At 43.5% G+C, this 26,165-nt stretch overlaps 1 protein-coding gene across 4 annotated transcripts in view; it reads right to left on the bottom strand.

Moving 5' to 3' along the window:
• Window positions 1-305: 305 nt before the first annotated feature.
• LOC142943562 (myocardin-related transcription factor A-like) overlaps window positions 306-26,165 on the bottom strand; it is a 32,442-nt gene continuing 6,582 nt past the window's right edge. For 2 of the 4 annotated variants that reach the window (XM_076085143.1, XM_076085167.1), the window contains 18 exons: window positions 19,305-19,370; window positions 13,723-13,778; window positions 13,175-13,250; window positions 12,899-13,060; window positions 10,533-10,699; window positions 10,151-10,267; window positions 9,545-9,613; window positions 9,272-9,456; window positions 8,951-9,137; window positions 8,319-8,574; window positions 8,024-8,178; window positions 6,144-7,187; window positions 5,690-5,881; window positions 5,375-5,473; window positions 4,057-4,206; window positions 3,846-3,920; window positions 3,502-3,550; window positions 306-3,222 (listed from right to left, as the gene is read on the bottom strand). In XM_076085143.1, the coding sequence (XP_075941258.1) occupies window positions 2,663-3,222; window positions 3,502-3,550; window positions 3,846-3,920; window positions 4,057-4,206; window positions 5,375-5,473; window positions 5,690-5,881; window positions 6,144-7,187; window positions 8,024-8,178; window positions 8,319-8,574; window positions 8,951-9,137; window positions 9,272-9,456; window positions 9,545-9,613; window positions 10,151-10,267; window positions 10,533-10,699; window positions 12,899-13,060; window positions 13,175-13,250; window positions 13,723-13,778; window positions 19,305-19,370 (3,665 nt within the window). In that variant the 3' untranslated portion in view covers window positions 306-2,662. Of the gene's footprint in view, window positions 3,223-3,501; window positions 3,551-3,845; window positions 3,921-4,056; window positions 4,207-5,374; window positions 5,474-5,689; window positions 5,882-6,143; window positions 7,188-8,023; window positions 8,179-8,318; window positions 8,575-8,950; window positions 9,138-9,271; window positions 9,457-9,544; window positions 9,614-10,150; window positions 10,268-10,532; window positions 10,700-12,898; window positions 13,061-13,174; window positions 13,251-13,722; window positions 13,779-19,304; window positions 19,371-23,666; window positions 25,187-26,165 lie in introns of those variants that run through there. The other 2 variants (XM_076085152.1, XM_076085160.1) reach the window with 2 other exon arrangements.

The raw sequence follows: 26,165 nt of genomic DNA, 5'->3' as shown, positions 1-26,165 counted from the left end.
CTCCCCTCCATTAGTAGCTCGAGTTTTGCTGTCAGCCAATCATCCACCTCCCTCACATGTCCACCCATATCCTGTTCTGGAAAGGATGTGTGTGTGTGTCACTATTCAAATGTGGAAACACTAACTTGCACAAACTTCAGTCAGATAAAGGATCAATAAGTCAGACAGACTAGACTAACATGCTGAACAGAACAACCCTCTGCCCCGGCACCTTCTCTACAACTAGGAGATGGAGAGAGGGGATGGCAGGTTAACCCGCCAAATTATCCTGTACCGTTTATAATTATGAAATAATCTTACCACAACAGGCTTAATTATCTTGTATTAACAAATCCCCTTTTGTTTTAGAAAAAAAAAATACAATTAAAAGTACACAAAAAGCTCAAACGATCATTGACATGGAGTGGCTCGACACTGACAGGAAGAATACAGCAGAAAACAGACGTTCTTCTTATTTGAAAGTCCACATAAGTCAGTCAGAGTTGTATTTGCTACATCATGCAAGGCACTGAAAATTCCTTCAAAGGAACAAAAACCCACATAAGAAGTGAGTGAATCACGCACGTAATTATAACTATAGAATATATCCGAGTTTGCAGTATTTAGCCGAGGTCTGGCATACGATGCCCGACTATATACAGGATACGCCCTTCAAACGTTATTTATATTAACAAAATCAAGACAATACATCGCTTTTTGTTGCATTTGTACTACATAACAGATAAAGAGTTTTGTTGCACAATAGTAACTTATTTTATTAGGCCTAGGTTTAGGCTAAGCCTTCAATAGGCTGAAGTTCACAGTTTCAAAAAACGCATTACGAAAGGATCTCTTAATGGTTTGTAGTTTGTATGTGGTAACAAAAATGGCGTGAATCAAAAACAAACTTGTTTGTTTTTGCAGTACGTCTCCGAGGTTTTCTCAAGAGAGGTTTTGGATTCACAATACAGACATTTTGTCAGAATTAGTCACAGTAAACACAAAGCTGTTTTACCAGAGTGTTCCACAGAGAAAAAAATGAAAAATAAAAAGACAAATAACTGCATCTCATAACAATGTAAGTGTCTAAACTTGTATATTACAGCATTGTAATATCTCAAAGAGATCCCCATTGGCAAAAGTACTGATACAGTACAGGATAGCCACATATCACCACGGAGAGCAACAACTAAATAACTATAAAAATCCGTATGAAGAAGGCATTTGTGAAGAATCTATTAAACTGCAGGAGTTATCTGTTCCTATAATAACGTGTGTGTACACATGCAGAAAACAAAAACAAGTGCAAATGGAAAGGGAGTGAAACTACACTACGGTTACTGTACATGCTTCATGTAGACACGAAGCCTTGCGGGCACAAAGTGTAGAGCTCTGATCGAGCTGTGTAGTTCATCTAAGATGCAGTGACATTACTCCCATATTTACATTCAGAAGACTTCAAACCAGAGACATTCATTCATCTATACAGTCGCATTATTTCAGGTAACAAAATAAGTGCAATTCTTTTAAAAAACATTTTGAATGTGGACAAATATTAAACATCAATCTAATATTTAACATTGAACAATATTTTGTTATCAATATCTGCAGGAATCTGAAATGTCATTTTTTTTTTTTAAATGTATGCGGTTTAAAATGTTTATTCTGAATAGAATGCAGGTAACGTCACTCCTGCTCTGAACGCAGCTAAACCAAAAATAATTGGTTGAAAAAAGTATTTTTTCCTACCTTGATAGATTATAAACTACAAAACAATTGTCATTAGTCTCATTTTAGCACTTCCTGGTTGTGGTCGCCCGTGCTGCAGCTTGATTGGCTGTCTTGAGGAAAGCATTATTCGAATCTTGACACTGGTACATTTTGAACACTATCCCTTTTGTCCACAGGGGCCACCAAAATCAACACAAAATAGGAGTTCCTTGTGTTATGTATGTAATGTCCTTTTCATTAATAGCAAATAGGATGAAACGATAGTAACGCATTTAATGCAGTAGCCTGCACAAGAACCAACATTATGTCTAAAACGTGGACACTGTAACTGTCACAATGCTGCAGAAACTGATACGAAAAACATGAGATTCAGAATCACAACATCTTCTGAATTTATAGCATCAGAGTGCAGCTCGTCTGGATGATGTTGCTAGACAATCATTGTCTTTCACCTAAACTTATTGGTTATTGATTGGCTGTAGTGGTAAACTATTGATTATCATTACTACACAAGGCCACTAAGGATTTGCACTCCCGCTTAGACCAAGGTCAAACTGATGCCTTCCCTGTAACACGGTGACAAGAACAGATGAGATTCGTTTATATGTCAGCAGCGGGTTCACGGCTCAGTTAAAAGTGTCTCATCAATAATCGGATCAAAATCCACAGCAGTCCCTCTTTGTGTTGACAAAACTGTTGCTAAAGCAGCAAGAACAGATATAGGACCTGCCTAGTAAGTGTCTGCGCACAAATCAATACACCAGCGTGTAAATTAAATAAATAAAGGTCAAAGCGCTTAAAGATTCAATACACCAGTGTGTGAGAAGACTCAGAAAGAGTGCTCTAATCAGATACTGACGCCTCAGCAATAAATTACATGTTTTTGGTGATTGTGTGTGACTGTGTGAGTGAGTGCAACTGAGCCCCGTATTTGTTTCCTGACTGCTGTAGGCTATAGGCAGGAGTCCCAGTGTATCGGCAGGTCGGAGCTGTCCAGGAAGTCCGTGGAAAAGACACTAGTGGGTGTTTGGGGGCCAAGTGGGGCCAGCGTGGTGGTTTCCTCTCCCCTCTCTCCTCCCATGGTGAGGTCCAACCAATCCATACCGTCCAACCCATGCTCCTCCTCTGTATCCAGGTCGAAGGTATCCATGGGAGACAAGGGATGGTCCAGGATGCTGGGGGTGCACAGCATTTCACTGTGGAGGTCATCAATCAAAGTCAACAGGCCTCCAGGCTCCACCCCCAGCAGAGGCTTACCGGTGGTGCTCTCGAGAAAGTCCTCCAGGCGCCCACTCTCAGCGCTGCCGAGGTGCCGTTCCTCGTCCACGGTGTCGGCCAGAGTCTGGAGATCAGACTGCATCGAGGAGGCCGACTGTTGGGTGTCACAAAACAGAGGTATGGTGGGGGATAGCATCAGCTGGAATGGGGAACGGTGAGGAGAAGAGGAAGAGGAGTGTGGATTCAGACGGTCCAGAGAAGGGTCTGGCGCCGGGTGGAAAGCTGTCGACATTTCTGAAGAGAAAGACACAGAATTAAACCAGAATCACCGCCGTCCGGTCAAGTTGCAGTTCACACCCATGTCTGTCCAAAATATCATTATCCTCCATCCATCATTAGAGATTTGCGTGAAATCGTCATAATTAGAAGGTGAATTCTGTGAACACATGTTTTCAGAGGTCACAGAGGCGTTCCTGAGATATCACCTTCATGAGAATAGACCGGACGGATAACAGCACAAAGGCATAGAAACTAAATATTAACGACAGATCGGAGAATATTATTGCATCTTACCTCCTGTCTGCAAAATGATGTCAATAAAATTCTCTTCATGCTCTGTATCCTGAGGACACACACACACACACACACACACAGAGGAAACAACACATTAACCTTCAAAACTGTGTGTAAAGTTCACATAGCACATTACTATGTGACTCGAGCACTTGAAGTGAAATGTGAAATGATGCGAAACGACATCTGAAACCGAAATGCAGAGCGACACAGCTTATGTAGCGTAATGTAGGTTAGCAAAACCTAAGAAACACCCCCGAGGTGTTCGAATCACACATTTGAGATTGTGAACATTTCATTCATTCTTGCACAATAGGCACCATCAGACATGCAGTGTGTCATACTTTGTCATCAGGCGATGAGGCAGCTGTCTCGTTGGAAGCTGGAGTAAACAAGGCATCCAGACTGGGACACCGCTCCTGGAGGAGAGGGGAATGAAGGGGAAGCCAGATATGGGGCGCGGGGGGGAAGTTAGATTCTTTCACATCCAAAGTGATCAGGAAAGTTTTACAATGTTGACTGGATGACACGAGTCCCCATCTGGAGATTACTCACAGTTTGAGAGGATGGTGAAGAGGTGTTTTTCTCTGAGGGGGCGGTCTCCTGGTCCTTGAAGGAAGGCTGCGGACCGGGAGGTGCTGACAAACACAGAACAACGTCCTGCTGAGGCTGCTCTACAGAGACCTCAAGTGCCCCGTTCTGTGGCTTCAAGTCATCACAAAGAGGGGAAAGATGAGTTCTCCTTACAGGGAAAACAGTATGCAGAGGCAGCGGTACTAGTTATTTCACTAACTAGTTCCGCTGCCAATTGAAATCATCAGTAATCTCTATTAAGAGTGTGATAAGAGGGCTACAAGACTGCTGATACCTGCTGAAAACACAGTCTTCCACCAAATCTTGACATTTTCCAGCACACCTGCACTCGCCGAGAGATACCGTACATCTCAATTAGCCAAGCTGCGATGGAGTTTTTGTCCGTCCTCCATTAAGAACATACATCATAGTAACGGACGATGTCGTTGGAGTAATTAGCCGAGCAATAATAATCAGCATCGGGCTAGTGTCAAGACACTCTTATCAGAGACTTCCGTCACTGTCTCGAATGGCGTACGCCATTAATTTCCACTGCTACTGGAATCAGTGGAGCAGTTTTCTCTCACTCTCACTCTTTACGAAGTATTAACATTAGCAGACTGTTCTGCCATTGCTTCAGTGACGGGGGGGGGGGGGGGGGGGGAGCTCCGAGTTTGAGAATGAAGTGTGCATGTAGTATGATGAGGGTCCATGAAATGTGTAAAATAAAAGAGACAATGTAAGGGCTCACATCTGCTGTTGAGTGACTATTTGTGGTGGCAGAACTTTTTAAAAGGCCAGTTCACCTAAATAGAAGAAAAGGCAACACACACACATTTCTCGCCTGCCCCTCGTCAGAGCAAGCCAAATACATAGTTTCCGTTTTGAGGTATTGATCAATGAGATTTATGCTACCACCCAAATACATGATGATAACCGTGATATTTTAAAAAAAAACATGTTAATACCCGACACATATGATGATATTGTGTAAACAATCCAGCGGCTCTTAAACCACATTTTAATACAATTTACAGACTCTCTCCACCTGCCTACACTATAACACTTTGAGTGTAATTCATTCGCACACAAAAGAGACAATTACAATGTTCTATCGGTATCGCAATATTGTTATAATTAATTATTTTTTCCACCATAATAGTGTAGTGAAAATCTGAAAATCCAAGCCATAATATACGCACATTTTACATCTTTCAAAGGTTTTCCTGTTGTACGATGCTACTTCAGTTACTTTCATGCCAGATAATTCAGATCATCAGTGTCTTTCTTTAAACCTCACCTTTGTCTCTTGTTGTTTGAAAAATGCTTTGTGCATACTCTGTTTGGTTTGATTAACAGGGCTGTGGTCAGGGAGCCTGGCTGGAGTAGACTGTAGTCGCTATTGGAAAAAGAAACAGTGTAGTTAGTATTAGTACAAGAGCTTATTATTATAATAAAAAGAGTACATCAGCATTCAAACATCACCAGATGTACCATTATTGTGTTTTTATCATTACGTAAACATTATTCTTGGATATTGTGTCGCTCTTCTTTGTTAATTGATTAACCTGTGATTGTACTCCTCTAACATCATGCACACAGATGAGTCATGTACCTGCAGTGCGATCTGATTGGTTGCTTTGCTCCCAGGTGCATCGGTCCCTTGGTTCTCAGTGATGTGACTGGTCAGCGCCACCAGGAAGTGGTTGCCGTTGCTGTCTGTGACCAGAGTCGGGGTGGAGTTGCTCTTGAGGAGGTCCAGTGGGAAAGAAGGGACTGACTGCTGGTTGAAGGACGCTTGAGACACCTGCACAAAAACCCAGGAGAACTTTTAGAGAGAGCATCGGCGTTTGTGTACACTTTTGCTTTATATTTCTTATCGGCGTGCCAACAATTCGGCTTATCTTGATCTTGTGATTCAACAAATTCAATGCTGTCCAGCTGCGCTTGTTCAATTCTATAATATTCTAAAATCTGACCAGATCAAGAGACCGTCAGGAGCATCCTAAATGGCAGAACTTTCTCAGAGTCAATGTGGCGTAAATGATATTATGAAACCCACTCCTGACCTGTGGCGGCTGCTGTTGCGCCTGTTGTTTCTGCTGTATCAGCACCTGTTGTTGCTTCAGCTGGATCTTTGTCTGTATCTGGATTTGTTGCAGTTGTTTAGTCTGCTGCTGCTGTAAAAATGACTTCTGCTGCTTCAGCAGAATCTGTTGCTTTAGCTGCATCTGCTGGTGATGTTGCTTTGACTGCTGCTGGTGCTGCTGCTGTGACTGCAACAGTTGCTGCTGCAGCTGTAGTTGTTTGAGATGCTGTTTGTGAGACTTCTTCTTTCTCTGCTGAGAAAGTTTTTGCAGGCTTTCCGGCGTCTGACTGCGGTTCTGAATGACCGTCTGCTCGTTCTGAAAGCTGCGTTGTTGCTGCAGCAAAAGTTTCTGTATGGCCTGTTGCTGGGCCAGCTGCAGAGCGGTTTGCTGCAGAGATACGTGTTGTTGTTGTTTTGTCTGTGTGCTCATCTGCTCCGGTTTGATTTGGAGCTGAACCTGCTCGTGTCCCTCCTGAGTCCGAGCCAAAGACCACGGTATTCCATGAATTTTTCGTAATTGCATCGTTGTCCCGCACGCAACTTCCTCTGCCTCGATCGCTTCCTGTTTGACAGTAACCTTGATAACATCCATCTCACAAACGGATGGTGGTGGAGGAGGGGAGAATGGTGGATGGCCAAAAGAGAGAGGGACACTGGGTCCATCAGGAGGTTCTTGTTTAACTCTTACGAGAACCAGCGGCTCCGGTCCTCCTCGGTTCCCGTGCTCCAGCTGCATCCTCAGCACCTCCACCAGCCTCTGTTTCTGCCTCAGCATCCTGGTCAACTCCTCGATCTGCTTGTCTTTCTCCTGCAGCATCCTGTCCTTGTCCACACTCACCACTGGAGCAGTGGCTGTCGTGGCGAGGGCCGTCGATGGGACCAGGCAGTGTTTCTGCAGAGAGGCCTGCTTCAAAGAGAACCGAGATGGAGCTAGCCCGGAACACTTCAGCTGCTCTTTAATGCTGGTTGCAAGCTGAGCAGCTGAACATGGCGGAAGGCTCACCTGGGTGATATGTGAACTCATCTAGACAGAAAGAGAGAAAAATGAAAACAGGTAAACATACCATGGGATGAAAACCAAGAGTGTACAGCCTAAGCTTGCCTGAGCTTAATGCTAATGTTTTTATGGTATAATGTTTACCATATTCACCATCTTAGTTTGGCATGTTAGCCTTTTATTAGATTAGCCAATTAGCACTAAACAAAGTACAGCTGTGGCTGACGGGAATGTCATTCGTCTTGCAGGTTTTTTGTAAACTAAAAAGTTTTACAAATCTTGACTGTGCTATTTTGAGACACCATTAAGTTATAATTATTCATATTTAAATACACCCTCGTACTTAATATAGGCAGTCTTAAAATTTGACCAAATGTTAAATCACTATTTCAGATAGGATTGTTAAAAAAGTATATTAAACAAGTATCTGCAGTACAATAAATGTATATTAATAGTTGTCCAACAGATATTAGGTAAAACTATTTAAGTATACTCAAAGTAAATGATAAAAAAGTCCATCATTATCTCAAATATACTTAAAGATACATTTCATTACAAATTAACGGTGTCTCGTAATTTAGTAGTTATATATCGTAAAAGGTGCAAAAGTTGAAATTCAGAGCTTTATTATAAAAGCGAACAGCGAATTAAGTCACTCTCCCTTCGTGTGTTGTTATTTGAGCTTTTCTGTGCTTTGTTTACTTCGCCGGGACGGCCGCACATGCTTTTAGGGCACACGAGTCTCGAGGCTGGCATATGGCCACCGCTCTGCCATGAGTTCATACGGCTGTTATAGCTGATAACGCCGTCACGACCCTCACTGAGGTTATGTCAATGTGTTACAACAACAAAAACATTCTGACCATTTCCTCCAAGGGGTCGCTGTTAAAGCTGCTATCTTCTGGGCTCATGGCGCCCGGCGAGCAGTCGGAGTGTGTGAGTGAGGCGGTCGGGGGGGACGCGGTGCCTCCACAGGTCATGAGCTGCTGAGGAGTGGCTGCAGAGCTACCTGCATCAGCTATACAGAGGGTAAGATACAAAGATAATCAATTATCGACACGGTTTTCTTACGTCTTCCTGATCTTTTAACACTTGAATACAGAATTTTATGAAGAGAGGTGATTGAAGAAGTACAGATATATTTTCTGTTTGACTAACCGGTCAGAGAGGATGTCTGATGGCACTGAAACTGTTGCTGGCGTTGTGATGTGTTGTTGGGGGTTGCCGCAGCAGTTTTGGAGCATTTTCCTGCTCCCTCGGCCCCTGGCCCTGTGGTACCCCCTGCTGTTGGAGAGGAGGTAGTGTCACTGCCTCCATTCAGCTCCTGGTAGGTCCTCAGCCTCTCGATGAGGTCGTTTTTTGTTCCGGAGACTGGCAAGCTGCGCAGCTTCAACTCGGACTTCAGTTCCGCGACCTGACATAAGACAGATTAACAGAGAAATTAAGACTGACGGACGAGAGCGAAGAAAAGCAAAGAGATGGGGATAAAGAGCCGAGGAAAATTTAAATGGATTTAAGGGAAAAGAAGAAAGAAAAACAAAAAGACAGACTAATCCATCACTGCACCATTCTTTGGCAGCTCTGAGTTGGCTGGCCACCTATCTGGGACAACATTTTGTCAACAGAGAATCTTTGACATATGTCAACACCCGTTGCTCCATTGACTCGTAGCTTATAGACAGCAGAGAGAGCTGTTGCTCTCACTGTACCGGGAGAATGACACGTAAGATATGGATCATAAACTAACCAAGCTGTTTTCTCTTGGATCGGTATGTTGCTGTGCAGCTAACCTTCATTTCATCCAGGTTCGGAGGTAAAGAGACGGGCCTTGTCCCACGCAAAGCAGCAGAATTCTGACGGATGTGTCCGCCCTGGTGAGAGGGAGCTTTTGAAGGGGCAGCGACAGGTCGAGGAGGGGAGGAAGTAGTCGTGGAAATGGAGGAGGAAGAGGAAGATGGCTGCTGATCTGTGTGAGGTCTGTTGGAGAGAAAGTCAGAGAGGGTCTTTACACAAGATACCAGCCGCCACCCACCCCAGGTGTTACTGCACACTACAAGCTTGAGCATCCACACACACACACACACACACACACACACACATAAAAAACATACTTGGGTGGTGCAGGCAGGATGGCATGGTAGTTATAGTGCTGCTGCTGCTGACTGAGGATCTGGAGCTGCAAGAAGAGCTGCTGCTGCTGGAGGATTTTGGCATAAGATGAGTCCAGATGGGGAGGAGGCTCTTTATCTCCCTTCTGGTCAGGAGGGATGTACTGATGGTACTTTAACTTTTTAATCTGGAAGGCAACACATTAACAGTATAGCAAATAACCCATTTATTGCTGCTCCTATGACTCATTTGTTTCCTCTTGGGCTTAAATCTACCTTTGGCTTGTTGTCCTTAGGTTTCTTGTGTCTTTGTGCAGAGCGGTCAAAGTTTGGTTTAGGCTGGGACTGAAAAAAAGAGAAGGGATGCAAGTGTCTACTGTAAACTTTTATACAACATCAATCAATGTAATGTCTGGTAGGCACTTTCCTCGAAGCTCTGTTTTGGTCTCTACTAAACTCCCGAGGGAAATATCTGACTCTTTAGCTGCGAAATGCTACAATATGTCCACCAGCTGGTCACTAACTTTGTCTGTCTTGCGTTTGGTGTTGCGTAGGTAGCATAAAGTGAGATTTAAGAGGTTTTATTGTTGTTTGCTGCTGCCGGAAACAGGTTGACCGTAAAACCCAAACAATGAGCTGAAAGACGCTACAACGGTCCGTAGAGCTGATGGGAACTACAGAGACGGGCGATCATCCTTAATGCACTGTACATCACTACAAGTGGCCGCTGACTTATTACACAAAGTCATTTGATCCATTGTTAAGCTAAAAATATTGATTAGAGCAGCTTAATATCAGAGCATCAAGCATAGTTTACATGGCTTCTATATTAGTATATTAATATTGATTGTTTGATTGGCCTTGTGGACAGATGTCACTTACCTTGATCTGTGAAGTCGCTGCTGTCCTCTGGGCGGATGATGCCGCCGTCCCATTGGTCAACTTGAATGCGGGGGAGGATCCAGAGTTTGGTGGGAAAGCAAGAGCAGTAGGAGAGACCTAATTGATAAGATGGAAATGTACTTAAAATGAGCAAAACGAATCCCCGATGGCTGCACCATGGCCTCACCGAGAGCTAGACCAATACATCAGCCAGGCCTAAATATCGCCACGATATATAGCCTATTTGAGAAATATCAAAATTCCCATGACATGACATAGGGAAGCTTCATGCTACACAAGAGTTTGCTATTATACTGGATATTACAATCTTGCATCCATGACACACAACATGTAAGTCACACAGAGTCGGGAGTGATCCTACCTGTGTGGGAGATGGGACGCTGCTGCCAGCCAGCGTCTCTGGTGGAGAGGGCAGAGGCAGCAGACCCAGAGGAGACTCCAGGCTCACCGGCTCTTCTGGAGACAGACTGTAATTGCTGTCGTCGTCACATGACAAGTTTTCACCTGAAGCCTTTGGAAACCGCGTCTCTGAGAGGCAGAGAAGGGAGGAAAGTGTTGCTATCAAGGCAGATGAAGTCATAAATGCTACTAGTATTTACAGGTGTTGAGCCAGTGGTTTCATCCTTACAATCCAAACTGCACTGTGCCACTGAACTAACACCCTGTTAGCATCATTTAAGTCATAATTATCACCGGCATGTCCTCTACAAGTATCAGCAAACACATCACGGCATGTGCAAGCCAAGGCCTGTAAAATTCGACAAAGAAACACACACAAGTTTCTTCTCAGATGTCTGCTCCAGAACTGTCAACTAGTGCATTTATGTGATGGCTGCTGCAGAGAAACCTAAATGATTGTCCTCTCTGTCTGCACATCGTGCCCATAAAAGACAGTTTTAGGTGATATCTTCACTGAACAAAAAAAAGTGCTTCTTCTGTCCTTTAGCCCAGTAATAGTTTCCATTCATCCAAGTTCACTTCCAGTGCAGCCAAGTAAGCACGGCCACCTCAGTCCTACTGGTTTTCATGTGACAGATGGCGTCTCTCTTGAGTGAATGACGGTATGCTGAGAATTCTGGAGGATCAGTTACGCAATTCATGCTCTGAATGCATTAACGGTTTGTGTGAGGGCTCCTACTAATGATATTCTCTTTACAAAAATGAAAGTAGCCAAATTATATAAAACATATTTATAAATCAATCATAAATTATTATTTTTTTAAACTAACTGTGCAAAAACGTGAAAACCAAAAGGACAAAATGTCTCTGTATTAGCCAGAGTGAGCATCAGGTTGAAACGTCCTCCAGCACAGGAATGAATCCAAGTCGTGGTCCTGCTAATATTCCCCTCGGGGATATCACATAATCATTTCATTATTATGCCGACTATTGAGGCTTTACGGGGATTTAAGGAGGAAAATGTAGCTGCTAAGCTCTAAGACAGAGACTTTCCTTTTTGCTGGTGGATGTGTGTTATTTAATTACAGGAGCTGCTATGGGGTGAAGCAGATAGCGATGTAAAATACATCGCTGGTCATTAATCTAACATCAGCGGGCGATGATGAAAAGACAACATGGGGCTGATTCAACACCCTTTGATCCAATAATGTGATGAGTTCCTTACTGCCGCCTGCCTGTGTGTGTGTGTGTGTGTGTGTGGGTGTGTGTGTGTCTGCGTCGCACCTCGTATGTTTGCATCTTTGCATGTCAACCGTGTGTAACTCTTGTGTTCCCAGTTCTCCCACAATAATTGCCGGCAATGCAATTGTGTTTACTGTGCGGCTGTGACAGCGATGGATAATCCACCGACGCTGAACGTTATTAAATCTCAGAGTTCTTTCCTCCACACATCAATCAAGCAGCTGGACCCACCGACTCTGATCTCATCATCTAATGTCTGACAGCACTGGACCGGAGATGTACGATAACAGTTTAACAGCTTCTTTTATTGTTGCTGTTATAACGGAAAAGGGGTGAAATTGGGGTCATTACATCTGTCATATGCCCAAATTGCGACTGATTAAAATCCCATTCATTCATTTAGAGTCCTAACTCTTCAATTAGTGTGTCATTTTCCTAATAAAAGACAATGAGTTTTTATTAACAGGTAATGCGGCCATCTAAGACTGACAGCAGAGAGGGAAGGGTGTTCCTGTCTGTCAAGCAGAGATGTCAGGGCATACATCATTTACTCTATCCTAGTTTAACATCTGTGGCTGTTTGAAGCATGATTAGTCAGGTGGGGGAGTGTGTGTAACCTCGTTGTTGTCTACATATTAGATGGGAACGTGCATTTGTTTCAAGTGTGTATTGCCAGGTATCTGTGTGTGTGTGTGTGTGTGCGTGGCGAGGGAGAATCAGTATGTTCATGATAGCTGGAGGAGGGGGGCCAGGAGGGGCATCCTGTCAGGAGAATTAAACTGTGGGTGTGTTGTGATATATTACACTTTCACATTGATATTACACCTCCCTCCTCCACATATACGCGGGGCATATTGTGTTTAAAGGTGTTTTCAGTATTTCGTGGCCTCTAGGGAGCAGAAAAACAACAAAACAGGCTGAGAAATGTAAAGCCACAATTACATTAAAGGCTCATAAAGTTGTATTAAACCAACATGTCTGGAAATGTTGACTAGTTACACCCCCAGCCTGAAACCAGCCTCCACTACTACAGTACAGCTTTACTAAATGACAAATATAATCCATCGGACACCTGGCCTGGCTTACCTATGATGGCCTGCTTAATGCTGCAGTGAACAGGCAGGATGTTTTTGTGGATCAGCTCCATGGGCCCCGGCCGGTGGGAGATCTTATCGTTCAAATCATCGGCAATGCGAGCTCTCTTCAGCTGCAGCTGCCTGGCCTGAAGCGACGGCTCCGCTAACGTCTCTGGAAGCGCGGCAGAAACAAAACGATGTACATTTTGTTTTTTGCCAGTGTGTTTTGGGAGCCTTCTGAGTTATTTGCCTGTCAGACAGACAGGAGGCCGTGTGCGGCACTCACCCTCCAGGATGTGCATCCTGATCAGCTCGGATCGCTCCGGTCGAGCCCTGATCTTCCTCTTGAGATAGTCCTCAGTCTGGAGAAAGACGGAGGAAAACATTGAGACAATCACTCACATTTGGATTTATACCACCTGCTTATAATTTTCCCCATAACTCATTCTCTCACCAACATTTCATCTGTCCATTACTTCTCAAGGTCAAACCCAGATTTCCTCTTTTGCAATCATCACCAACTGTACATGATACACCATTTAGAGCAGTAGTTACCAACTGTTCTCAAGCAACCCATCATTGACACCAATATTTGTTTCTATTTATCTTACTAACTTTCAATGCACATCGCACTTTACAATATAAAAAGCATATTTGTCTGTGCAGATGGTCTTTATCTCAGCGCATACTTGTCATTTCCAGCCCTTCTGTATTTACATTATTATTCAAGCGATGCTGTTATGATGTCAGATGGTACAAAGCCTAGAGATTGAATGTCTGCTTGAAACAGGCACGTTTTGAGTCTACCGATAGATTCGAGGATGAGATACTCACCCGAGCTCGTTCCAAGCTCCGTCTCTGTTCGTGGAAGGAAGCTGAACTTTTCAGGGCTTGAAGAATAAAGAGTGAGATCAGAGCAAAAGCGGGGCGAAAGAGAGAGAAAGAGAGAAAGAGAGAGAGAGAGAGAGAGAGAGAGAGAGAGAGAGAGAGAGGACATTAACATGGCAGTGTGTACATTCATGCCATTGAGGGGAATGGAGAGCCAAATGGCTTTGAATGTCTCTTTGCTTCTACAGTTCAGCTCCAGTTCAGTTTGAACAGGTTAAACTGATGGTGAGGGATATTGCTCTTACATTGCCAAAGCTTTCCCTTTCTCTCATTTTGAGTGCCATGCCAGCGTAGTAAATGCTTGTTCTCGCTGTACAGACTCACACATTTACATTCTATGACAGAAGAAAATGCACAATAGCCTGGGCAGTGGTTCCACTAGCAGGTAGAGGGAGAGGTGTAATGGGACGGACTCCGAGGGTTCCAGTCCAGCGAGTCTCTTTACAGCGGTGAAATTTATGGAATCTGTTCAGCATTCCCAAATGACTCAAGCAAGACTTGCTGCAGGCCTATGATTATGCAAAAACCCAGGGATTAGTGGTGCCAGACACCTAACAGCCTAAAGGGTTGTGATGACACCACAATGCTGAGTTAAATGTAGCATATCAGTACAGGCTTTATGATGTCGCTTCTAAAACAAGAATCTAAACCTCAAATATATTAAATCATGTTATATTGCATGTAAGAATATATATATATATATATATATTAGTGCTGGGCAAGTTAACGCGTTAACGCATTCATTAATTAAGGCCGACAATTATTTTATCGCGTGTTAACGCATTTTTTTAAATTTATTATAATTTTTTTTTTTTTTTTTGTAATTGAAAGACAAGAGACATACATATACATAACAACAAGAGGATTACAAGAACAGTGGGATAAAAGCCAGCAAACATCCTATAGTCAGTAATGTTAGTGCACCTATATGCTGAAATTCACAGTAAACACATTTAAACGGCACAGATCGGGAGCGAGCGAAGGACTTTGAAAGTTAGCGGAAAGATTAACGTGAGACAACATCCGGTTTCTTCAGACGAACATCCGGTTTTCAGAATAAGATGCCAACAAAGTATGAATTATATTCACATTAAGTATAAAACATGCTACCTGCATCTCGTGAACCAAATGTTATTGCCCTTTTGTTCATATAGCAGTAATAAAAGTGCGCAATACACTACTTTTGAATTCATTATTGAACTTTGCCATAACAATGCGATTAATCGCAAAAAAATCCATGCGATTAATCACGATTAAATATTTTAATCGTTGCCCAGCACTAAAAAGGCAGCTCTCTCTAGCCCCGGATATTGACAACTTTTGCTAAAGGCTCCGAATACAAAGCAAGGCAGCACGAGATGGGTCCAGTACAGCAGCTGATGCAAGATATCTCGCAAAGGAGACGGTTTAACATAGTTGAGAAAGAAGCTTTCAAAGAAAAAAGGTGAACTAATCTGATGGACCACACCGTTTTTTGCTGAGCAGGCATATGGAAAAGAGAGATGTGGGATGTCATGTCCGTGTAAAAGAAATGGCAAACTAGCGGGGCTCAGCAGGTGACCATGCCGCTCCACAAATTCTATAGATTATCTTGAGAACGTCTTAATTCTGAGAGTAAATTTGTTAAAATCGGCAAATGTCGACGTAGGAAAAAAAAAAAAAAATCATTGATCAACCCTTAAATCATCAGTATACCATCGATGCTCTTAGACGTCTCATGAATGTAAGAAATGTCTTTAGTCGCCTCGCTGTTCTTGCTTTGAATGCCATCCAAGCCTCTGACAGGCCTAATCACTCTTAAGCAGCATAATGTACCAAATAGCACTTGTGAAGCTTGCTATACAATGGATGTAGCTAAAATGGTTAAAGGTGGTGTACTTTGACACCCTTCTTGAAGGTGATGTATATCACCAAGTTATAACATGTACGTCCAACCTTTTTTGCTTATCGTGTTTTATGCATGCAGATAAACAACTAAAGCAAGCTAACTTTCTCAGAGTGCAACGCAAACACAATGAAGGACCAACACGCTGCTGTGTACGGTGAAATGTGTTTTGCCGATTTGGCTCTCCGTCGGCACGCTGGAATTGAAACTAACCAAAGACTGAGAGGTTAATGGGGGCGTCCACATCCATATTGGGTGGGCAGTGTGTGATTCGTGGCCTTTTGTATCACAGTTCCACAACTCTATAGACAAAAGTGTTGTCTTGTTTGTATCTCAAACATGCAGACAAGTCAACAAATACGTTTTTAATGGCCAAACAAACAGTGGTGCAATTGTGACTGGCCAAGTCAGTTAATTTCAACTCCAATGTGTTGCTGTCCTCATACTTTCTGACTGCACTGTACGCAGGCACACACACACACACACACACACACACACACACACACACACACACACACACACACACACACACACACACACACACACACACACACACACACACACACACACACACACACACACACACACACACACACACACACACACACACACGAGCCGTGTGACTAAATTAGCGACCCTGGGCGAGACTGCTGGTACCTGCTCAAGCCTGAGATCACGTCGCTGAGCATTGTCAAACTGCTGCTGGTACACACTCACTCTTGCACACCCCTGGGGACATCGACCCTCTTAGACCTCTCACCCATCCACCAGGGGGATTGAGCCTGCCTGTCAGTCCGCTACACGGGAAAAACGAGGGGTGGGATGGAGGGAACGACGGATGGATGAGCACAAAATTAGACCTTGGAGGGATGAAAGCGGTCGAAATGGATAGGAAGAAGACGGGAGCATCAGAAAAGCCGAATGTAGGGAAAACGGGGGGGATAAGGGATGAATGAAGAGAGGCAGCTGGAAGAAAAATGGAGCAACAGACCGAAGGGCAAAAGAAGAGGAGGAAATAGAGAGTGGTGGGGTGAGGTCAGAGAGAAAAGACCCCATCATGAGCATGAGTGGCTGCGTCGTGGCTTCTTGCCACCCTGCTAAAGCTAACCAGCGTTCCCGGTCTTTAAACTTTGAGCACATGGAGTAGCTTCCTCTGGCGGTGGCTGTGTTTTGATGGTCAGTCCGCTGCCAACCAGGGCTTTGTTTTTTTCTTATGCGTTAACCGACTGGCTTGTTGCTCAAGTAGCTCCCCTCTGTATATTACTTAAACAGTGTGCGTCATATTTTATACTTCTTGAAATAGCTTTAATAGCCTAAATCTCACTGCTGTCTTCAACAAACATGTCAAGTGTGTTGCTGTCAGTACATATATCGACCACAGAGTCTCATCTCAGACAAGAGAACTTTTCTCTAGCTCCACCAGTAAGTGTAAATCCAGTATTCTGCTCTTTGTATTGCTCTTGCTAACAGATATTTGGAAAAGGGCTTCACCGGCGCATGAAGGTTTAGCTGAGAAACATTTTTTCACATCTGAGAAGTGTATAAATAACATGCGAGGCAGGGTTTCACACTGTGGGCCTATTATAGCACTGAGTCAAATGAACACACCCTACCACACACCACGGCTAATCTGTGGTCAGTGACAACACAACAACATCGCCCTCCCGTCCCCCACATAAGAATCTCCGCTGCGTTCACATTACAAATGCTAACAGCAGGGCTTGTTGAGACGTACTGTAATTCCCCCTGAACACTGAAGGAGACAAAACAAGCACCTAATCAAGCAGCAAGCCATTGGTTAAGGAGCGTAGAGAGGCTAATTGGATGAGACCATGTGAACAAAACATTTTGATCTGCGTCCCGGTCGGTTTCTACAAAGAAACACAAGTGAAGACAGACAAGAGCCGTCTCCTCTGGTCACACTTGGCCTGATCACAGCTAGACTGTCTCTCTCTCTCTCACCCGACTGCATGTACAGTTTATGCTCACTACTCACAGACAATTAAGACACTCAACAGCCCCGTTTGTCCCCTCATTCTTAACAATGGCGAATGTCTGCTGGCAATCTTTTCATTTTAAAGTAGCTCTCCACCAGATGAGGTCGGAGCCCTGCTCATTATTAATGCTGTCTGTCCACAAAGATAAGAACTACGTATTGTATTATCAGCTTTATCTAGTAAAAGGGAAGTAGTGTGTGTGTGTGTGTGTCTGTGAAGCAGAACAGAATATATATTCCTGCAGCAGAAAGGTGGATGCACAAAAATAAGAAATACTAGCCGAGCGCTACACACACTTCCTTTGTGAAAACGTGTGAGACTACAATGAAATGAACTGTCACAGTCGGAAGATGAATATTTCTGTATATTTTCGAAAATAAGCTGCGCCAGTGTGCTTGAGACTAAATGGGATTATAATAGGCAGGCCACTTAGGTTATTCTCTAGTACCGAAATGTATGTTCCTAATAATTATTAACAACATCGGAATGGGATGTTCTTCTTGTGGCATTTGATGATAATGACAGTATTCTTAACACTGCGGAGGCATTTTTTCTATTAGCATAAGCATATAATATGCATATAATATATAATAATAAGCACCAACAGTCGAAAGCATCCAAGCATTTGGAGTTTGATGGCGTACGGGGAAATCTCTCAATCAGACAGAGAGCGGTAAACGGATGCTCTTGATGACGCTTGAAGTGTGAACTTGATTCGCCTTTCTTTGAAGACTGAAACTGCAGTCTGCTGGGAGACGATGGCACCGTCCTGACCGCAATCGAAATGACTTCAGAGAACTGCTGTGTGGCAAGTAATGAGGCTAACGCTAAAGCAACACGGCAGCTTCTCTCAGGCAGAGAGTGAATGAAAAAGACTCCGCATGAAACAAAATAAACTTCATGAAACGGACAGACACTCAGTTGATAGTTTTCATCGGTACACCCAGGTAATACGAATGCAGTTTAATACGACAGCCCAGCAGTACATGCTACCTAAAGTAGGAGTACATTTTCAGTTTTGTTGAAACTCTTTATAGTGATGGGACTTATTGTCATTTTGGAGAATTGTATTGCATTATACTTTTTTTCCATCTTGTTGCCACATATGTTCTATATACTACTTGTTTAAGTTCAATTCTGTATCATTCTAATCAATTAGTTTATCAACAGAAAATGTATCTGCAACATATGCAATAATGCCTAATTAGTTTTTCGGGCAAAAATGTTGCTCAGGATTCTTAAACGTGAGGATTTGATGGTTTGTTTTTTTATTATACGTTGGATAGCCTCGGGGATTGGACTGTAGGTTGAATGAAAGAAGCTATTTGAACGGTGGGAAATTGCAGACATTTATTTTTTACTAATTAGTGACATTTTATCGACAGAATGGTTCATTGAATTAATAATCGCCAGAATGATCAGCAATGAAAATAATTGTTACTTCATTATCACACTGACTGAGAACATTTTACATGACCAATCAATAGATTACTAATTAGAAAAAAAAAAAAGTGACGGTCACATTAGAAGTGTTAAATAATCCTAAAAGGCCGACATTGTGAACACACAATAGTCAAAAATGGAAACAATGACTTTTCGAATGGACCAACATTGTTTCCTAAAACACTTTGCTTTCATTTACTTACGTGCCATGATCCCCTGGTTGACCAACTCCTCCCTGGACCTTCTCTGCTGTAGCTTCAGCTGGAGAACTGAACACCAACATAGAGACAGGAAGCAGAAGACGCACAAGTCAGTCACTGCAGAACGAGAGAGCGTGATCAAACCGAACATACCGAACATCATTTCTATCTCAGTTCCCAGCCACAGAAAGCCACAAAGGTAGCAATATTACTCACAACCTAGGTGCAAGTACAAAAAACATTAAAGAAAGGTTTTCTGTATCTGAATACAAGTAATAATTGTGACATCTAAGGCTGTCTACAGAGGTTCTTATTACCCTGTTAGCTGCTGATAAGCAGAATTAGTTATCTGTGGTCGTGTGTGAGAAGACAATCAAAGGCTATGTGACACACTACGGGGGAAAAGAAAACACAAAAACATGAACACACCAAGAAACCACGGCGCAGACGCACCAACAGTTTCCTGTTTCACGCATTTGGTTACATAGCAGCGCACACACACACACACACACACACTGCTGCATGTGTCACATCTCATCACCACAGAAGACTGTGTGACCAAGATCGATACGAGGAAAGAGATCTACATGCACATGTTGACTGTGAATTCATTCATCCAGATGTTTTTTTATTTTCAATTATTTCCCATACATGTGTGATTCAGTCTTTCCATTCAGGTGCCCCGGAGGCTCAGATACCGACACGGAACTATCATTAAAACTCCTCGAGCTAACTGGCATTTGCATTTTGGGGTCACGGCTCCGCGTTCACGCGCTCAGAGGAGCTATCAAACTCGCTCTGACTCACCACGTTCTGAGCCAACCTTGCATGCTCTCAGGCGAAAATAAATTAAAAGTCAGCAAAAAGTTTGAGGAGCGAACTTCCCAAATGAAAATATAAAATCGTCAGGAAATGATCTTCTGCAGATCGGAAGCTGCTGCATATCTGGGTCATGAATTCAGCATTAAATAAAAAAAAAAAAAAGCAGAAGCCTCTTTTAGCCCACACCCTGACCATCTGCAGTGACAGTATTAGCTCACACCTTTGCAGTGCAGAGCTGTGGCTGAGGTGTTGCAACGTGGGTCACATGTTGAGGCAACTACCAGTAATAAGATAGTACTTTGAATACAAACTGAATTCTGTCAATATAATATAATTGCATACCAGATCCTCATTCCCTCAACATGCACAGTTACGTGTGAAATTCTCTCCTCTTTTGTCGGGAACGTACACTAAACCCTCATCGCTGCGTCATTCCCTCTGATCAGAGCTGATTTGTGAAAGGACAAATCCATAAAGTCAAAATTTACTGCTGACACTCGTGTGCTGACGCCAATCACCTCAATGACATTCAAGCTGTAGCTCAACTTTCCTCAGCACAGCGTTCCTGCAACACGGGCTGTGACCCCGCATGGGGCCACTTGATCAGCAGTCAGGTTAAGTTCATAAAACCAGCAAACTAATTATTGCATATGATTTGTACATGATATGCATCTAAAAAAAAAGGAGGATCGCGGGCCAGAAAAGTGCCTTCGGTACATTTAGCAAATAACTCACCAAACTGCTGTAATCATACAACTCAGAGGACATATGAACAACACTTTTATAAAGCAACATATAAAACACATACATAACACCAGTGCTTCCATATGATATCATCTGCTGTTCTAAATTCCTTTTTGGCCACTTGGGAGCAACGTTAGTTTTGATTTGGAGTCGTGTTTCTGGCCAGCTGCTGATGGAAGTCCAACATTGACTCCCCTTTTAGCTCTGTTTTGGTCTCTGTTGTGGAAAAGTCTGGCTCTGAAGCTGCTAAATGCTGCACTGTGTTCGGTGTTCGTACAATGGCTTTTTCAGCAGCAAATGGGGCTTTTTTTTGGGTAGATAACAGCTCCACTCTGCAGCCAAAAACAATATAGGAAGTGGTTTGAGTGAAACTAAACAGTGAAGTTGAGCGATAATTCTGTGGGTTCGACACTACGCGCGATGAAGGATAACTGATCGGTCAGTTACATTAAACCGATCATAACATGAATGTGGAGGAACGGCTGTATTGTTGTGCCTTTATGCTGTGAACTGCATCCAAAAGTCTTTGTCTTGAACCTCTTTCCATCTCTACACAAAGAGACATTAACCCCCATACATCAAAACATGACTTTCTTCTTCTGTGTTGGTCTGCTCCGTCATTAATTCCCCTTAACTTGCACATGCTCAAACAACTTCAGACGAGCGCGCTAATCTTTCTCATGCATCTGCCGCTCTTGTTCCCCTTTTTCAGTTATCTCAAGTCCACGTAGCTGTACGCTCCAAATTCTACATTCTATGTTTTTCCACACAGTTAGAAAAAGCTCTGTTTGGTAATATGGAAAGTAGGTTCTGTCACTGTTGCTTATTGCAGGTAGAATCTGCAGACAGTCCCCCCTGTGTGCTCTACAGTAGCGTGAGATGGAGAATAAAAACACTCATCTTCCTTTGATTTCTTTGACGAGCACGAGGCTGACGCAGGATGGTGCAGTTTCTCACCTTGGCAGCGGGAAAAAAATGAACTGGTTCCTGCAGGCAAGCAAGGCCCGACTAACGAGACAAACACTTACACACACACACACACACACACACACATTACAAGCGTGCAAAACGTGTGCAAGCATACACAGGGCGGCGTATTAAACATGCAGAAATAAACACACATCTTAATACCTCAGCTTACCGTCTGCGTAGTGTGAATATATACACACAATTATGAAACGAGCCCGCCCACGCACGCACACACACGCACATAAACACAAAAAACACTTGTTTTCGAGGCAGATGATTTGTGCCAGGAGGTGACAGGCAAGTGATGCGATGTGCTGATACAGACTCTGTTCTGGGAAAGTGCGCTCATTGCTCAAATGCCACCGCATAACGGTGAGTGCACCCTCGCTCAACAACAGCCTAATGCAGACAAGATCAATTCCAATAATCACACACGAGGGCCTTGTACAGGGAGCAACGTAAACAACGTAAACACCGTATGAAAAAGAACGTGAACTCTGAATTCAAAATTACAATTAATGCTTGAATGCCAACGTTTGTCATTTGTGAGATTTCAAAGCAAGTTGAAACGGAGTTTCTCCAAATGATCTCTGGCCAACCTGCAGCCGCTTTTCCCGAAACTAAAAATCAAATGTATTTAGTAAGACAACTGTCTACTACTACAACTATCAGCGTCATCTTTCAAAACACTGCTTCAAATGGATTTCAAGCACATTTCTACTGGAGTTTGTTAAACTTCTTCTGACATTTGTAGATTTGTTGTCTGTTATTAAAATCATTACTGAGTGCTACACAAGTTAAATGTACTTCTTTATCTGCCTGTTTCTGTACTAGAATTATTGTGTTTCTGTCAATTTGTCTTCATAATTCAGAACGGCACTTCCTGTTCTTCGTACATGTTTTCATCTCTAACCGGTGGTCCTCCTCTCTCTCTCTCTCTCTCCCTCTCGCTCAGTTTTCTATTTGTGTCCATGTTGTAACTGCTTGGAACCCAATCTCTCCGGACGGCCAGCTGAATTAAAAGAACTGTACTGTAAATTGCCAACACTCACACACAGGAGGAGAGACATTTCAGAGGAGCGTGGACACTATAATAATATATAAATAATAAGTCTCAGCTTATTAAAGAGCTGTAAATTGATCTCATTATTCCCACTAATTGTAATGACGCCCATGTGTCTGTGTTTAAAAATGTGCCTTGCCAGAGTCCCCGGGAAATCACACTGTGCAATACATAATCAGAATCCTGTTCAACATGCTCCTGTTTCACAATAATGTCAGTTTAAAAAAAACAACACCCTTGAATCTTATTTTTAGGGGTTGGCTCAATCCATGTCATTACACTTTTAGACATCTCTAAAAGTGTCTTTTAGGTCGCAGGAGTTTGTCCGTTCCTAAATCGGTCCATCCTGCTCTCGGTGCAGCTCCTTTGGTGCGAGGCCCATGCCGCTACAGTCAACAGGTTGCCGAGTTCATGTGCTCAAGGCAAAGTGTGCTGTGCCCAGGCTGGCTGAGTCCCAACTGTAACCCAGCCACTTGTAGAGTACTTGATCCACTTAACACCTGAGATCCAGAAAATAAACCTGGATGACACTCGGAGGAAAGGCCTCTGCACTTCTGTAATGTGCTGTTTTTTTTATATCGACAGTAACCTGCAAATATATCGCCCGAGTGGACCTTTTGGCCAATTACTGAACTGCAGCTGAAGTGAAAGCATTCACCCATCAAGCTACGTACATTTTTTTAAACCATCGCATGTGTGGGAAGTTTGCCTTCATAAAGCACGACACACACACACACACACACACACACACACAACAGGTATCCCACCTTGTCTGAGAGTCTGACAGGCCTGGCGCTCTAACTCAAACCGCAGGGCTCTCTCCTCCATGTCCCTGCTGATTGGGGCAGGGTCGACGCGGACGCCAGGCAGGTGTTCCAGCATGGCGCTCAAACTGGAAGATTACTCAGAATGACACTCGGGCGCAAAGAAAACAAAAAGCAGGAAGTGGGCTACAGCTGAATCCAGGTGTTCGGATTTAGGCTGCTGTCACAAGTCTTTACATCCGCAAAAACGTAATCCTCTTGACGATTGTAATGTTGCTGTGACGGAATTTTGTTGAAAGCAAAGTAACGTATTATGAGAAGAAGGGTTGTGCAAAGCTTCTGAAATCACAGACCATCAGAAGGGATTTCTCCTGCTCATCAAAAGTGTTTTGAAAAAGCTCCTTGATTGGATTAGATTAGTGTCCTCTACAACAAAGTCCTCCTTGAATGTATTGTGGTGTTGAAATAAAAAAAAAGCATATATATATATATAAAAAGATACTGTATGAGAGCTACTGCACGGCTTTAGAAGAGCTTCTGCTGTGTTTGCTGCAGCTACAGGACTGAGTAAGACGCGTGTGTCAAATGTCGTTGAATCCGTGATCAAGCAGCCTGTCCCAGCTGCTGCTGTACTCAGTCATTCAGCCGCTGACGGACACAGACAGGCACAGGTCGCACGCGAACACACACACACACACACACACACACACACACACACACACACACACACACACACACACACACACACACACACACACACACACACACACACACACACACACACACACACACACACACACACACACACACACACACACACACACACACACACACAAACCCCCTTTCCTCCTCGCCAAATTCCTCTCACTTAGCACTTCTGATCTGAGCTCAGTGTGGTGTCGATGAGATGCACCTGTGTGAGAACCTCTCTGGCGTCGTGCGTTCAGGCCTAAAATCATTACACATACACACACACACACACACACACACACAAACAAACACCGCAACACCTGCTTCCACTCTGCATCTTTTCCGTCTGCTTCCTACTCGTTCGTTTGTCTTTCTGCCCGCCTGCCTGACTTTTGTGCTCTCCTGTTTCCTGCTAACCATGTTTGAAGGACTCAAACTCAAACTCAGGAACATGTCGAGTACAGCACCAAAGATTGCCAGGTCGTCTGAAATCAGCAGAGACACACAACCGGTCGTCTAAACGTAGAAGAACCAAAAACAAGGAGCATTACAGATGGTGGAAGTATAACCGCTTTAAATCCCCCACTCTTACAGAACAGTAATGCTCTTAGCATTGTGACGCAAATGTAAAAGAACATAAGGGTCAACAGGCTAAGTCGGCAGCACAGCAGCAGCTTGAATTTGACACACACATTTATCTCGCTCTTCCAGCTTCTCCTCTCCCTGCCTGCTTGTCAGTATAAAACACCTGTTCCCGTCCATTGACAGTTTCATTCATCACCATTATTAAGGCTCTGTCCCAGGTGACATCAGATAATGTGACATGATGTAAAAAAGGTGAAAGGGGGGGGGGGGGGGGGGGGCTTCGTTCAAGGTGACGAAAAAAACAAAGCGCTCCCTTCTCATCTGTCGGTTAGCGTTACGATGAAGCGACGCCGCCTGTCATGTTCATATTATGTTGATGAAACAAATTAGGTAGAGGCGGCAGTGCCTCACACAAACAAAGAAGTGATTGCAGGCATGAGGGACCGTCTGTGTCTATGGGTGCACCGTACGCGTTAAATACGCAGGATGATGCGTCTGCGGTTGTATTTTTGTATCAGAGGGTTGTTTAGACGCAAGATGTGGTGTCCCCCGGCAAATAACGCCTCAGTGTGACAAGAGAGGAGAAAACGAGTCAGGGCTCTGAGCCGCCATTACTTCAGATAAGGCCCCCCGACCAAAACACGGGCAGGGATTATCCCGTGTGCATGAGTGTAGCTGTGTGTTTGCACTCAGAATGAGTGGATCTACATGTGTGTGTGTGTGAGACAATGTGTTCAACTCTGACGATATCTGTATAATTTATGTAACATTAAGAGTATTTTAGAGATTTTTTGTATCTGACTCAGTCCCTATAAAGAGTGTACTCATATCATAAAAGCCAACAAAATGCTCAGGGCTCCAAGTGGACTGTAAATCTCAGTCTCTCTCTCTCTCTCTCTCTCTCTCTCCCACACACAGAGCTCGATCCTGCTCCGTCAGTGGGGGGGGATATTAGTCTCAAAGTAGTGGTTTGGAGAGGTAGATATGCTGAGGCCATGTGGAGGGGAAGGAGGTATTTTGCTAATATCTGTGGAAGTAATTAAATTTCTCTACAACTGCTAAACAGGCGGCAACCGATGCAGAAGTGTCTGAAACTTGAATTCTTTCTACTGGCCAGCAGGGGGCGACTCCTCTGGTTGCAAAAAGAAGTCAGATTATATAGAAGTCTATGGGAAAATGACTACATCTCACTTGATGTATTACCTCAGTAAACATTGTAAACAATGA

The sequence above is a fragment of the Anarhichas minor genome, unplaced genomic scaffold (assembly GCF_050575085.1).
Source record: "Anarhichas minor isolate MPS153535 unplaced genomic scaffold, ASM5057508v1 ptg000007l, whole genome shotgun sequence".
Lineage (NCBI taxonomy): Eukaryota > Metazoa > Chordata > Actinopteri > Perciformes > Anarhichadidae > Anarhichas > Anarhichas minor.
This window is presented reverse-complemented; position numbering and strand designations above follow the sequence as displayed.